This window comes from Camellia sinensis, chromosome 9 (assembly GCF_055761805.1).
Source record: "Camellia sinensis isolate YWXY chromosome 9, ASM5576180v1, whole genome shotgun sequence".
Taxonomy (NCBI): Eukaryota; Viridiplantae; Streptophyta; class Magnoliopsida; order Ericales; family Theaceae; genus Camellia; species Camellia sinensis.
Genome location: NC_138969.1, coordinates 9,687,492 through 9,703,640, shown reverse-complemented (window position 1 = coordinate 9,703,640; position 16,149 = coordinate 9,687,492). Strand labels below are relative to the sequence as shown.

The 16,149-nt window shown below is 32.0% G+C and overlaps 1 protein-coding gene and 1 pseudogene across 3 annotated transcripts; one reads left to right on the top strand and one right to left on the bottom strand.

The window, feature by feature from the left end:
- Nucleotides 1–39: 39 nt before the first annotated feature.
- LOC114318285 (phosphatidylinositol N-acetylglucosaminyltransferase subunit C) lies at nt 40–4,042 on the top strand. Of its 2 annotated transcripts, none has more exons than XM_028265136.2 (2): nt 40–283; nt 2,794–4,042. In XM_028265136.2, exon 2 carries the CDS (start codon nt 2,890–2,892, stop codon nt 3,799–3,801), a length of 912 nt encoding a protein of 303 aa, XP_028120937.1. In that variant the 5' UTR covers nt 40–283; nt 2,794–2,889; the 3' UTR covers nt 3,802–4,042. The 2 variants fall into 2 exon arrangements, with proteins under 2 accessions (XP_028120937.1, XP_028120934.1); XM_028265133.2 differs by lacking the exon at nt 40–283 and adding an exon at nt 957–2,257.
- Nucleotides 4,043–4,723: 681 nt separating this feature from the next.
- LOC114318283 (potassium transporter 5-like) lies at nt 4,724–13,737 on the bottom strand (annotated as a pseudogene). Its single transcript, XR_014339363.1, has 10 exons — nt 13,633–13,737; nt 12,302–12,386; nt 11,053–11,199; nt 9,308–9,556; nt 8,458–8,496; nt 7,516–7,776; nt 7,186–7,238; nt 6,500–6,597; nt 6,122–6,376; nt 4,724–5,981 (listed from the first exon to the last, which is right to left on the bottom strand). The product of XR_014339363.1 is annotated as a potassium transporter 5-like (transcript).
- Nucleotides 13,738–16,149: the final 2,412 nt, after the last annotated feature.

The following is a 16,149-nucleotide window of genomic DNA, read 5'->3' as shown; positions in this document are numbered from 1 at the left end:
TCACATTTAACCTATAATTAGCTGCAGCAGCACTGTAGAACCTTAAACTCAAATTGTCCAAAATTTCCGAAAGTTGCCCAGATTGGGTTTGAAGAGTTGGGTGTGGCGATATCTCAGAGAACTAAGACAAAACACACCGAACGAGCGAGCGAGAGAGAGAAGTAGATATACACCTATCTCTGTTCTCACTTCTTGTGGGTTGTGTTAATTTGTTCACCCTAACCCCCTTCTTCTCTCTCTCTCTCTCTACACCATAATCACAGCCTTCATCTCTCTCTTCCTGGTAAGCACTCTCTGCCTCTCTTTCTCTGTGTTTTCTATGTGTTCCTATATATATGTTTCTATAATCGCCTTCGTTTTTCTTGAAAAAATGAGGATTTTAGGGTTTGGGATGCAGAAGATGAAAATAAGAAAATTGAAGAGATTTTGTTTCCTTACGTGTTTAATATAAGAAATAAGGATATATTCATTTTTTTTCGAACAGATGAACAATTTTATTTTTTTTGATACTTGAACTGCTTGTTAGCTTGTTTGATTGGTTCTTGTAATGCTTTTAGAAAATAAATTTGATTTTATTACTGTTTTGTTGAATGTTAGCTATGGGTTTGGTTAATCTATATACTTAGGGCTCGTTTGGAAACATGTTAATTTAGTAATTTTTTAATTATTTAGCTAAAAAATGAGTTAAAAAAAATTGGTATGTTTGGAATGATTTTTTGATTTTTTATGAACCCTGTGTTTTGATTGAGTGATTTGGAGAGAAAAGAAAAGAAATAGAGAGAAATGTATTTCTCTTTCTTGTTTGGTTATCTTAAGTGGAGAGAAATGGGAAGAAATAGAGAGAAATGGAGAGAAACTCATTTCTCTCATAACCCTTATTTTCAATCTTCCCAAAAGTGGAGTGATTGGGAGAGAAAAGAAATCCACAAATGTTTATATTTTTATAATACCAATTTTACCCCTATAAAAATAAAAGAAATAAAATGATTGAAAATATAAAAAGGTTATTTTGGTAATATAACATAAAATAATTTCTTTTCTTTTCTCTTAATGAAATCTAACCAAACAAGAAGGAGAGAAATCACAATCATTTCTTTTCTTTTATTTCTTACTTATCCAAACAAAAAGGAGAGAAATTACAATCATTTCTTTTCTTTTCTTTTCTCTTATTACTTAAGTAATCATTTCTTTTCTTTTCTCTCCTAAGTTACCAAACATAGCGGAAAAGATGTGTAAAAAGTAGAGAGAAAAGAAAATTTTTGACTTTTTAGTATGAGTGGTTGGCTTATTAATTTTTTTAGTAACTTTTTGACTAAAAAAGTCAAAAAAAGTCACTTGCAAAACAAGCCCTTACACTATTATAATGGGAAAAAAGAGTCAGGCTTGAAGCTCCTTCACATTTTCATTTGGTAAAACATGACCATAAAAACAACACGTTTTGTAAACCTATTATTGCATTTGAACTAATCAAGAATAACAACCACACTACCCAACTCTTGTTTTCTATATCGTCTTCCTTGCCCGAACCTTATTTGCTCGTCCAGCCTTTACGGGTACCCGTGTGTCTCTACCATCTTAAAATGGCTTCTTCTTTTTTTTTTTTTTTTTTTTTTTTTTTTTTTTTTTTTCCAGATTTTGATTTATGATTCCTATTTCTGTTTTATATGATACAAATTTGGGGACTCTGCCTCTATGCCTTCTGATCCGTCTCTATGGATTACCCGAAATCTATCAGCTAACATATAGAAATTTATTCGTTTCTTCGCTCTTCCTTTTCTTCTGATAGTGAAATTTTTAAGTTTCGTGTTTTGTGGGTTCTCAACATTAGACTGTATTAGTCAAATGAAAGGAAATGACTCAGGGATGTAAAATATCTAGGGATATTTATAAACTTTTACAACTTCAGTTATGTCTGTCGCAAATTGCACTTTGTTATGAAGTATGGGGGGTTTAAGTGTTCCAAATGAAACTATAAGGGGCTCTATGTTTTTTAGGCAAATCACAGAGGGTTAAAGTATAACTTACCCAAATAGATATGAGCGAGAGGTTAACCTGGTGAACCAGTTCCGGTTTATCATATGGGGCCGGTGCACGAATAGCTATATATATTATTCCAATTTAGGACTAATCGGCTAAATCTATCTGCTTTCTTGTTCACAAAGAAGCTCTCTCTCTCTCTCTCTCTCTCTCTCCAATCTTCTCCGGCGAAGATCTTCGGCTTTGGCAACCACCGCCGGACAGCGGCTACAGCCTCCAGGTATCTACCACCTCCTCCATTATCCTCCTATTTCCCTCTAATCTCTTCTTCTCCTCCAATTTGTAATTGCTGTGTAATTTGATTTATGTAATTATAGAGCCCAATAATTTCTATGTAATAATGAGATATCAATGAACGAAATTCCCTGTGTAATTATTTGCCTCATTTTTTTTGTTTACACTCTGTTTGGATGGTGAGATGAGGTGAGAAAAGAAAAGGAATTATTGTGGTTATGGGCCAAAATTTCTAGTTTCTACAAACTATGTGGTGGTAGTGTTCATTGTAAAATTTTTGATTGATTGTGGTTTAGTTTAGTAGGATGCGCGATGATTAGAAACTAATTGTTTGATTAATATGAATTGTCATGATTGTAGTTCTGAGTTCTAAGTACTAATATGAATTGTTTGATTAATATATTCTTTTAGATGGTGAGATGGTTAATGAATGTCAAAAGTACTGTGCAACGATTTTAGTATAATTGTTATAGTAATTTCATAAATGTTGCGTTGACCCTAATAGCATGTTCAATTGGACAGGGTTAATGAAACATTCTTCAATCAGAGATCCCTTGAAATTCGATTGTCGTTGAAAATCTCGAGTACAATGTGGTCATAGTTGTTGCAGTGCTGGTGATGGAGACGGAGATCAATGGAAACTTGTCACCAACACAACCCAAATGGAGAAAAGTTGCATATGGAGGGATGCAACTTGGGTTTGATGACAATCACACCGATGAATCTTTCCTTGAAGATATGGTTATGAACGCCAATGTTGTCAGACGTGAAATGGTAAAGGTGATGATTGACTCTGTTTCCATATCACAGTATCTATGCATTGTCACTCTTGTTGTCTTGGTTTGGACCTGTACACTTGGGTCGTCCATTAATGAAAATTCTCTCTTGCTTCTTGATGCAAGCCTTCTCGGATTAGGTTTTTTTGTTCTACTCTTAACTTCAGAAATGCTTTCCTTAAAACAACTTCTCAATTACGTTTTCAAAATCTCATTTTTTATAACTGGGTTATATGTTTTATCTCCTATCTACCACACTCTTACCCAGTCTATAAGCTCCGACTCCATATGGGCTCTAACGGTTTCACTTATCATCCTCCATCTCTTCCTACATGACTACTCGGGTTCTACTGTTAAAGTTCCTGGGGCTCTAGAACATCCAACCTTGACGAGTAATATCTCCTTAAATGCTTCTATTGTGGCCTCTCTTTTGATTGCTTCTCGCGTTCCATCTAGGCTTCATGTTTTTGCTATCGTGTTGTTCTCCTTGCAAGTTTTCCTCTTTGCTCCATTGGTAACATATTGTATCAAGAAATACTCATTTCGGTTGCACCTCTTCTTCTCGTTGGGGCTAATGTCTGTGACATTGGCTTTTGCTTATCAGTTGCACAGATTTCTGTTTGTGCTATTGTTGAGTTTGTTAGTTTTTATTACTGTGGTGTGTCCTTGTTGGCTTATAAGGATTCAGGAGTACAAGTTTGAGATCAATGGTCCTTGGGATGAGGCAAAGCTCTGTTTTAATATAACAGAGTGATAAAATCTCTCTCTCATTTTCATAGTCTTGTATTCTTTGAGAGAGAGAGAGAGAGAGCCTTTTGACATGTACTTCAACATATGAATTTTATTTGTGGTTGGACTGATAGGTTTTGGATATAATTGTTTGTCGAGTATTGTAGCTTAAGATTGGCTTTTTAGAGGATTTGTTTGTAAATTCTGTGCGTTTATATATAATAGGGGACATGTGATTGTTTTTTTTCAAGAAAAATATGAATTAAGTGACCACATGACTGCCTGTCATTGGATAAGTTCACCACCACGTTGGAATTCCCAATCCACCTGTTGATCTTGTAACTAACAATCATTTGCAAAAGATTGCTTCACATGATCTTGACAAATAAATTCAAGGTTTTGTCATACTTGATTTGGAGATTTCATATTTTCAATATGCTTCCAAACGTCTCATGTGTTATTTTTTAGTATCTTCATTGCTTGTTCATTCTTCTCCTCTTGAATTTTGCTGGACTGTTAAATTTCGAAACTTGTTATGACACCCCACCATAAATTGCATGATTGAAGATATGTATGAGTTTTGACACTCTAAAAAAAGTTGGTGAGCACCAATTTTTCACAATATGTTATATCTATTGGAAGAGAAAATTTAATTTCTTTCCTTTGGTTAATGCTTGCTAGCCACTAATATTTTTTCTTACCTCTTTTCGTCACAAGGCCAACTTGAATCTTTATTTGTGACCTTTCCTTTTTTGATGACCAATTCATGAAAACAACTGGCTTTGATAATATGTTGGAATTTTAGGCAAGGTATAATACCAAATTGGTTGAGGGCAGTACAAACATAAAATAGAAATTGTGCTGGTGGATGTGAGAAGATATAGACATGTACAACTATAGGATACATAAGAAGAAGCTCTTAGGACAAAAGAATTCTTTCTTGAATATGCCAAAATATTTTTATATTATTGATCTTATTTCACTTTGAATAATCGACACGTAGTATTCTTTATATAGGACTACATAGAACATTCCAGTTAATATATCTTGTACTTGTAAATGATATTGCAGATTGTTATGCAAAATTGTAACGTAGTTTCATACTTTTTTCTATGAGATGAATGTGTGGATTACATTTTTCAACAAAATCCCGTGTGTCATATCTCGTATGTCATTCCAACCCTGAGAAGCTTACTTGGAGGGATTCCTAATACTTTCTCCCCTTGGCTAAAGTTTTTCCTGAGGAAATTATAAGCATGGTTGACAACAATCCTCTTGAAGAGGGATGAGTTCTGTTCAGCTCGGACTTCTGCTTCCCCAAAGAGATAAACAACGCCATTTTCCATTGCTTTCTGCGCAAATTGCATCTCCTCTCCAGCACCTTGGATGTGTCCAGAGATTATTCTGTTGGGAGAATTAGCGACATTGAATGACTGTATGGATCTAGATCTCGGTGATGACAAATGACTTGTTGGGTGGTTGTGTTGTTGTAGTGATTCTCCTTCGACTTTTGCATCCTTGTTAACTATCACAGTAGAATGTTGAATGTTCACTGGCTCAACTACTTCTTCATTAGGCTGTTGTCTTTCGCGAATGAAGTATTCATGCCGAATGTACTCCTTCAAGTGATCCAACAGATGCCTTTCAAACACCTCTGTTACGTCAATCACATCATTATATGCATATCTCACTACACAGCAAACATGCGGTAGTCTCTTGGTTCGACCAGCCAGAATAAAAATCTCACCTCCATGTCCACTTTGCTAATGGGAATGGACTTGATAGAGACAAACACCAAGACTGAATGGATGGATGGCATATTGGTGAAACGGCGGAATATTGGAGGAATGCCCTGCACAAGCTCAGAGTATAAAGGTCCAATCCCAGGTACCCTATTGATATTCGGATTCAAGGCCAAGTCTCTTATGAAACCACTTGAAACCTTGTTGTTGAGCTCAAACATGTATCTCTTTTTGTGTACGTAATGCCACACCCCCATGATCAACATTAGAACAACTGAAAAGGTTAGTGGAAGGTAACCACCCTCGATGAATTTGAATAAGAAGGATGACAAGTATAAGCCCTCAATCGAACCAAAAATCACGAAGAATAGAACTATCCACCATATGCTTGACTTCCATATGACAAGCATGATTAGAGTCAGCATACAAGTTGTGATGATCATTACAGCAACCACGGCAATTCCTGCACCAAAATGTTAGGTGTCATTTTCCTTAATCAAAAATGATATTTAGGAAAGAATAGAATAGCAACAATCTTTAGATTTAGTATGCCAAAACTAAGCTTCCATGTCCAGAGTTAAGAAATGAGATTTTCAAGCTTACCATATGCATTGCCAATATTTGTTGTGGCCTTGAAGGTAGCAGTTACGATAATACAAGTGATCATTAGTAAGTAGTTAATCTCCGGTGTGTAAACTCGACCCTCGTACTTAGCTGAAGTGTGGACAACTTTTACCCTCGGGAAACAACCTAAACTTAAGGATTGGGAGATAATTGCAAATGCTTCGGAGATCATAGCTTGGCTAGCAATAATGGCAGCAGCAACAGCGATTATGAAAGTTGGCCAGTACAATGGATCTGTGGACCGGTAAGCATAGATGAAAAAACAAAAATAGTGATAATAACAACGATGATGATAATTAGTTAAGTGCGATGATAATTTTGAGTAATCGCAGCGAATTATTTTGGTTCTAAACTTGCCTGGAATCGAGGCGTAGAAAGTATTGCCTACGTCGCCAGGGAATTTGACAACTGTAGGCAGCTAGTAAGGTAGGAAACACAATTCCAGAACAGCTGATCTGCAATTCAATTTAAAATATATATACATATATAATTAAATTAAATTAAAGCTAGCATTCATTCCTTGGAATGAGATGGCAATATATCTGAATTTGCCTTCTTTTATTTTTATATTTATTGCAATTTTCTTTTTTTTAAAAAAAAAAACTTTTCCTTTGATTTTCTAATTGGATAAAGAGAGAATACTCCATCAGCAAATCTAATATTGAACATATCCCATTTCCCCTCAATTTTTGGGGATGGGAGAAAGAAACTGTATAAAATTCGACCCGAATTTCTTGAAGAATTTTGTAGATGTTTATGGATTAGTCCTTCCTAATATGTCTCAAATTCAACTTGACTTATAATTATGCATTGGTGATTTGCCTGATCTGATTAATGAGCAAATGGGAGGTTCAGCCAGATTATTATGCCAACTCATTATAATCTATACATTCATAGTAAAATTCAGAGTGTGCATTGTTATTTTTTTTTTTATTTTTATTTTTATTTTTATCGGTAAAATAAACTTTATTGAATAAGAATTAAGATGAAACCTTATATTGAACATCAATAAAGTAGATGGAACTAAGTGCACTGTTACTTACTCGGACTGCTCGAACATTGAAGTGCCCTAGATCCGCAAACATGGCTTCTGTCCCTGTTTCATGCATTTAATGCTCATTTAAAAATTAGACTGATATTAAGGAGCAAATACAAATTAGAACTATATGGACTAAATTGACCCAAGAAGTGCAGTGACTAATAGTTATAATTTGCCCTTATTTTGTGGCTAAAACTATCATAAAAATTGGCAATGGCAGCTTTGTTGACGCAAAAAGATTTTGCGACCTCTCATTTGCTGCTGTCATGCTGTCGCAAATCCTTTTTGCAGAAAAACAAATTTTTTTTTTTTCAATAGTGAAATTTTATCTCACCTGTAATGCAGAGAACAACTCCACCAAGAGATACCCATCCTTTCCTGCCATTTCTTTTAAAGTAATCAACTATGTATTTTGGATTGAAAGCCTTTAAGACTCCAGTATCATACTTGAACAAGTTATAGAGTCCTATCCCACTTATGAACAAGAACCACACTATGATGATTGGCGCAAATGAATATCCCACTTTATCAGTCCCAAATCTTTGAACATAAAATAGAACTATCAAGATTGCAATTGAAATACCCATTACAGCATCTGCAAAAAAAAAGAAGATCAATCAACATGTAATTATTTATGTAATAATGCATAAAATGAATATGAATACATCATTAGTCCACGTAATTTAAGCGTATATAGTTTTAATTTGAATAATTGAAACCTCATACTATTAGTTCTGTTATGCGCAGTTAACATCGGTAATCTCTGTAATTTTTTTTTGAATTCTCTAATTTTGTATGTGATCTTTTTCTATTCATAATTCTAATAGTAAGTAATGGGGGGACCACATTGCGATAAAACTGAAAGTGTAAAGTTTAAATTGTTCAAATTGAAACTGCAAAAACTAAAGTGAAATTTTGCTCAAACTAGAAGGACCAACAACATAATTATAAAAATAACTAATAAATGTAATGTAAATTATTCTACACTTAAAAATAATAGTTTGTATAGGCATATATAAGTGTATAATTTAATTGATGGCAATTATACTTAAGTACCTGTAATTTTCTTCTTGTGTCAATTTGATCATTATTGTTGCAATTCTGATCACTCCAGCTACCCCTAACCCTTCAACCCTTCTCTTTAGCAACTCTATACCCTATCCTCCTCCTTTTATAAAATAGTTGTCTTAAAAACTATACAATCATTTTAAACTTTGTTAACCAAACTTTTATCAAATGCCTTAAACCGTATTATATATAAATGTTTTATTAGTACCTTCATGTAAGGCCTTGATCCCACTCACTGCAGAAAGGACTGCAAAACAACACCATTCATGGTTTCAGTTTATCTTTGTATAGAAATATATCTATTCATGTGTGTGTCAACTCTACAAGTCAAGAAGACAGTGAACAAAATACTTAGTATGAGAAACTGCATGAAATTAACTGGTATAGGGATTTTAAACCTTCGATATTGATATTCATCAATATATCAATTGATACTATCTGATATCAATTGATATATATGTCAGTATTATCAGTACCAACATAAATGATAGACTCAAAAATTGTACAAAGGAAAGTAAAATTTCTATTAATTTCGAAGGGTTGAAATAATAATTTCTTTTATAAATACTCAAGATTACATATACAAAGAGTTTTATTTTATTTCATTTTATTTTAAATTTAATTAAAATCCTCCTTGTCTACTAATGATAGATATGCATTATGATATTATTATTTAAAATGAAAAATGAAAAATATACTCATTTTATAGACTCATTTTCTAAATTCAATAATATGTTAAGATGAGAGGTTTATTATTAGAGAATAAATGAGAGAGAGAGAGAGAGTCGACTTAGATATTTTAATAGACCAACAATGATTTAGAGTACTAATTTTAGTACTCTAATGGAGCACTATTGACATGGTAAGGAGAGAAAAAAAAAAATCAAAAATCAAAACATCACATCACAATGGGTGGGACTCAATTAAAGCTGGTTTTAGAACTCAAGAATTAGAGTTCCAAAGCATTTTTCTTAATAGAATATCACATTATTAAATTTAAAAAGTGAATTTAATTTTTAAATTTATATAACGATATTGATTTAAAATTATAAACTAACCAGAGATGCATGGAGTTAGAAACCCATCCCCAATGACCATGGAAGTTCCCAAGATGGTGACAAGGAAGAGCACCAATTGGGCAGTTTTGCTATTCTCCAACTTTTCTTTAATCTTTTGAGCTCTTTTCAATTGGTTGGATGGTAGTTCAAGTTTGTAGTTTGATAATTGTCTATCCTCTGGCTGTTCATTTGGTATTAAGCTCACCTTTGCATATCTAAATATCAAGGAATAGAGTGCAAATGTACCTCCTATATATACCAACATACACATCCATCGTTACTATTTATTTATTTTTTTTAAAATAAAAATAAAAAATAAAAAAAAGATATATATAACCGGATGAATATCATCATCGTGTATGAAACTCATCACCAATAAATAATGGTGGGTTCCACTATTTTCAGATATCAATAATGTTTTTTATTTTTTTTATATCTATCAATGATGATCTTGATGCAAGAAGAGCATCCACGGCTCTAAGTAGAGAGCGATAGTTAGATTCAAGGTGTTTTAAGAAAATAGGTAAAAGTTGATTTTTGATTTTTAATTAAGGCTTTGTTTGAGATATTTTAAAAAAGTTAAAAAGTCAAAAAGTCACTATTTTATTTAAGTCACATCATCTTATTTAAATCACATCACCTCTCTACCACATTACTTCAAATTCAACCCATACCCAACCCATATTTCATAAAAAATCAAAAAGTGCACTTATTTATATCATTCCAAATCACCCCTAAGTTTTTTGACTTTTTCAAAAAGTCATTTAAGAAGTTGGTAAAAGTTATTTTTTGATTTTTTTACTTTATATTTGTTTATGCTGTCACATTATAATTAAATGATCAAAATATTCCTATCCAATCTAGAAAATAATCACTTCCATCCATGTGACTCATTTAAATAACATGGAGGGTACAACTGTAATTTCACAAGCTACCTTCTCAAATGGTTTGATGGCAAAAAAACCGAAGGTGCAAAACGCAACTTTTTTCTTTTGTTCCTAAATGTCACCTCAGTTAGGATTAATACAAGTTGTATGAGTGAGGTTAGACACGGGGATGATGTTGTGCTCTGTGAAACTCGTGAAAGTTTATTTTGGGTTTATTTTAATGATTCAAGTAGTTTATATTATAGGATTCGTCAAATAAATTATTAAAAAAAAAATAGATTAATTAGATATATGTAGTTCTATAACAAAAGTACATTTGTTTTTAAAAAAATAAATGATTAACATGGTTTTAATAAATTTTTTAAAAACAATTAGGACTTGATCATGGGTTTATGAATATCCGAGGAACAATTTAGATTATCAAAATAAGCTTGGAATAAACTTGCACAAGCCCTCACAAGAGGGTTGCTATGTCTTTGGGCACAGTAGCAATCCCGCCCCCGGTTAGCATTAGTGATTCAGTTGTAAAAAACTAGATATTTTGTATAAATAAGAGCTTTGCTCATCTTGTTCATTAATGAGAATTGATCTTAGCTTTTCTACACTCCAGCTTGTGAAACTTGAGTCTAACTTGATTTATTTAAGGTTTGAGTTGTATATTTTTGAATTAGATGTTGGTTGAGCAACAATTCAAAAGGTAGAATTAAATTTCCGAGTTGCACCCTAATGTAATCACTCCCAAACAAGTAATACCCTAATTAAATGGTTTTACCCTAATTAAATGATTTTTACTTTAATAGTATAATTTTTTTTTATTAAATTAGCATTAAAAAGAAAAGGAAAAAGGAGGGCACTTACCATCACCATTATCGTTGGCCCACGAGACAATGAAAACATACTTAAACATGGGAATGAGGAGAAGAGTGTAGATGATGAGAGACAACACTCCTAGAATGTCTTCACTGTGGCTTATCCCATCTGGGAAAGTGCTTGAAAACACATAGGCTATGTTTGTTTGGGCGAATATGAGCTTGGGATTGGACTAATAGTCCAATAAAATTATTAATCTGATATTTGGTTAAACAATTGAAGTTCGAACTAATTATTTTAAACTTGACTATTAGTTAAGATAGGATACATAATCCAACGAATTTGTAGTCCTAGGACTATTAATCATGGAAATGCTAATCCAGTCCGTTCAAACAATCATGGCCATAGGGTGTGTTTGATTGGGGGATAAAAGGGGAGACTATTTACTGTGCGGATTGTAATCCGGAGGAAGTATCCAATCCACCGTTTGTTTTTTTTTTTCAGTCCGCCGGACATGGAGTCCGGCCGGACTCCTTATCCCCCATATGGAGGACTATTGTGTCCTAGGGGGGGGGTGTGGGACAATTTTGGGGGACAATCCACTGTTGGGATTAGGTGATAAAATGATCATTTTGACCCTCTACTATTTAATTATGTATTATATTTAGTAAAATTCAATAAAATTTAAATGTCTCAATTTAAAAATAAAATAATTTTATTTAACTTTTTATTGATGTTTTATTTATTTAATTTTTTTAAATAATTTTTTAAAGATATTTTGTTGATGTTTTATTTTAAAATTTTGTTTATATTTTATTTAATTTCATTATTTAAATTTTAATAGATGTTTTATTTAATTTCATTGTTTAATTATTATTATTTTTAAAAACAAATTTATTTAAAATTTTAATTAAAAAATAACATATACTTTTATTGATATTTTATTTATTAAATTTTTTTAAAAATAAATTTATTTAATTGTGTAAAAAATAAAATAAAATAAATTTTTATTTAATCTAGATAAAAATAATTAAAATATTAAAGATATGTTTAATATTGTTATTATTTAATAAACTATTGGAAAAGGGTAAAATAGTCTTTTGGTCATTTATCCTATTCAGTCGGTCCAACCAAACGTTGGATTCACTAAAAATAGTCTTTTCCAGACATCTAATCCCATGAAAAAACAAACACAGAATACATATCCAATCCAACCAAATAATTTGGGAGATTCATAGTGCCAGGACTCAAATCCGATGAATTCTAATCCCCTTTTATCAAGTCTGTCCAATCAAACATACCCATAGTGGAGAAGTCCCAATGTCTCCATATATTATCCCCACACTTTGAAATGCCAAAATCAAACACTCTCCGTATGCACTCTGAATAATATGTCCACGTGATAAAGAGATTTAATTCAAAATTAATTAGTAGTGACTGAACGGACTTTTGGAATAGTTTAGAGAGACGATGTGGAACAAGTATAACCCTCGTATTTGAAACCATGGTTGTCAATATAGGCTTGGTTTGGAAAGTGGGTTGGCTTTTTGGCTTTTTGGCTTTTTTGGTTATTTTAGCCTGGGCTTAAAAGCTTGGTTTGGGAAGGGCTTTTTGGCTTTTGGCTTTTTTGAGTTTTTTTGTGAGAGAAGAATGTAATGATTATGGGTTGGATGTGATGTTTTGTTTGTTATGGCTAAAATAGCCTATTTTGTTTTTTGTGGCTAAAATAGCCAAAAAAGCCTCCAACCCCACTTGCCAAACAGAGGCATAGATATCATGATGGGTGAAAGTGAAGAGGTGGTGTTTGGGAACCTAGGTTCCAAATTTTTTTCTCATTTTTTTTTACTAAAAGACAAACTTTTTACAAAATCAAAAAAAAACACATCCAAACAAAATATCACATCCAACCCCCTAATCATTTCACTTTTTCTCTCACAAACATCACATCTAACCACATAAAAACCCAACTATCTTCCCAAACACCAAAAATTTTTTATCCAATAAAAACCTACAACTAAAAAAACCTACATAAAAACCCACTTCCCAAACACCATCTGAGTAGTGGGCAGGAATTGGTTTTACTTTTTAATTCTTACAATAATAACTCAACAAAAGTAAATATGTGAAGAAATTACATAATCCAATCTATCAGTCTTCAAAAATCTCAAAATGATTAGTATCACTGAACTCTCAACTCTTACCATAATTACACATATAAGAATTTTAAGGACCAAGTTTTTTTATTTTCAAAAATAAAAATTTTGTTGTAAAAAATATTTGAACACTAATTCTTATTGTTGTGAGGATAGTCGATAAATGATTGTCTTGAAAAATTAAAAAAACAATTTTAACGAAATTTTTTTATAAAAATGTTGCTAATAAATGCAAGATACAAAATAATTTGGTGCCAAACAAATTTATTTTGTTACACAAAATAATTCAATTACAAAATGATAGTAATTCATCATTAAATGTCAAATTTTGTCATTAAAAATATAATAATGACACTTTTAACAATTAAAATATTTCTTTTTTAAAAAATAATTTTATTTCTACATTTTTATCCTTAAAATCTTAATTTTCAAAACCAATTTTGAAAATAGAAAAGGGAGCAGAAAGAGAGCTGACATTATTATTGTGGCTGTGGATTCTAGAAAAAGTAACTTTTCCAGCTTCCAAGTTGAGTGAGTCCACACGACGTAGCTTTGTCGATGACACCTTCTTTTCTTTCATATTAGTGCTTCTTCTTCTTCTCTCATCTCCTGAGCAGCTTCTGCTTCTGCTTTTCTTCTGCTCTCTACCATATTTCAATTTGCCTTTTACCACTATGCCATTAGCTATCTAGGCTGGTGCTTAATTTATAGCTCATAGAGTCGACTTTTAGTTTGTTCCTTGACTACATTATTCAATTAAACTGCATTTTGGATAATAAATGTGAGTAGAGATTTAGAAAGAGAAAGCGAAAATGTATGAAAAATATAAATGAGATATAGTTACATTTTACATAATTTTTCTCATTTTTCTTTTTAAATTTCTACATAAATTTATAAACCAAACACATCCTCAATATACTACATTATTGATTTTGTGTACATTACCCACCCACCAAATTTTGGAGTTTCCTAGGTTTTCTTTACCTTAGTCTTACGCTTTCTTTATTCTTTTGTTATCGTATAGTTGGGACAGATGCCACTGAAATCATCTAATTGGAGTCTTTTATTATTTTTTTATAAAATAAATTATATATTTTAATTCTTGTAATTTGGTCAAAATTTTACTTTGATTATTATAATTTCAAGAGAAAATTGTATTTTACTTTCTAAACTATGATTGAAAAATCAATTCAACCTTAATTCTTTTAATAATGATGTGATGAGGGTGTTAAAATTTTATATAGTTGAGTGTGTGATAAATAAAAAATTAACACTTAACCTAACATATCCTTATCATTATTAGTTAAATTAAAAGAATTTTATTAAGAGTTTCAAACATTTTTCTTTTCTATTTTATTATTTGAACTTTTTTTTCTATTACGATAAAAGATCTTTCTTTGATCTTTATATTACAATCTTGATAAAAGATCTTTCTTTGGTCTTGACTGAGAAAGATTTTATGGCTCAAAAATCTTCTTGATAAAAGATCATTTATTTTCTCAAACCTCACGATTCCAAGAAAGAAAAATAAATAAATAAAAGGAAAATGTCTCGTAACTCAAATTTTGTGGCTCAAAAGTGGCTCAAATGGCCAAAACGACGTCGTTTTGGCCATTTTTATGTTGTTCTGTACTCAAAACGACGTCATTTTGGCCATTTGAACCACTTTTGAGCCACAAAATTTGAGCTACGTAGCATTGACGGTCGCTTGTCCAGTACACAACCAACTGGCAAATGCTAAAAATTTATAATTTTAAATTCATAAATTCTTTTTCAAATATAGCAGTAAATTAGATAGTAAGGGCATTTTCAACGATGTATCAATTTTTTTTGTTCAATTTGAATAAAAATTTTATTTGATATTAAGTGCTCCAATGAAGGGTTTTAGAGTTTCATTAAACCACCGGTCGACCGGGTGGACAACTGGCGGGTCGATCGGCCAGTGTAATTTTTTTTAAAATTTTTGCCTTGAGGTGGTCATCCGAGGGAGACGACCGGACGGACATCCGGTGGTGAAAATCCAATGGCAATGAACAATGATTTGATAAAAGTCACATTAGTTCAGAGTTTGATGAAAGAAAAATGAAATCTTGAATTTGATACGTATTTGATAAAACCGTCGGAGCAGGTTTTGAAGCTATTTTTCATCAAAATTAAATTTGATGACAATTTTAGATAACCATTGGGGATAGTCTAAGTCAAGAAAAACAAAAATTTTCCTCAGATAAAATATGATATGAGTTAGGACGTAGCAAATTAAAAGTTAATATTTGTTATATTATATTATTGGGGTTAAATTGTAAACTTTTTATGACTCCGTTTGTTTGGGGTTATAAGAAGGGGATTAAGACTACTAATATCTTAGTATTACTAATACCTTGTCTGTTTTGAGAGATGACTTTAGGACTACTAATACCCTTAGGCCCCGTTTGTTTTAGGCTATAGAGAGGGTATTGGGACTAGTAATACCAAGGTATTACTAATGCCCTTGTTTGTTTGGAGAGATAGCCTTGAGACTATTAGTCCCTTGGTATTACTAATACCCTTGGAAGGGGGACTGGTAAGGAGGAGGTAGAAATGGTATTAGAAAATAGTGAGGGGATTAGAAATTTTTTTATTTTTTATATATTGGGAATTTTTTTAAATATAATGTCTAATTTTTTATATTTTTTTATTTATTTTATTATTTTATATAAAAATAATTTAACAATTTCTCATTATTAATCCCCTCACTATCAATCCCCTCCATTCTATTTCCCAAAACAAACAGGGCCTTAGGCCCCGTTTGTTTGGGATTATAGGGAGGGGATTGGGTTTGGTAGTGAGGAGGAGATTGAGAATGTGGTGTTTGTTTTGAGAGATAGGGAGGAAATTAATAATCCCTTGGTATTAGTAAGGAGGAGGAAGGGAGATTGGTAAGGAGGATGTAGAGATGGTATTAGAAAAATAGTGAGGGGATTAGAAATTTTTTTATTTTTTATATTTTTTATAT

Excerpts from the sequence above, each read along its gene's own strand:
- LOC114318285 (XM_028265136.2), top strand. The coding sequence starts at position 2,890 with ATGGAGACGGAGATCAATGGAAACTTGTCACCAACACAACCCAAATGG.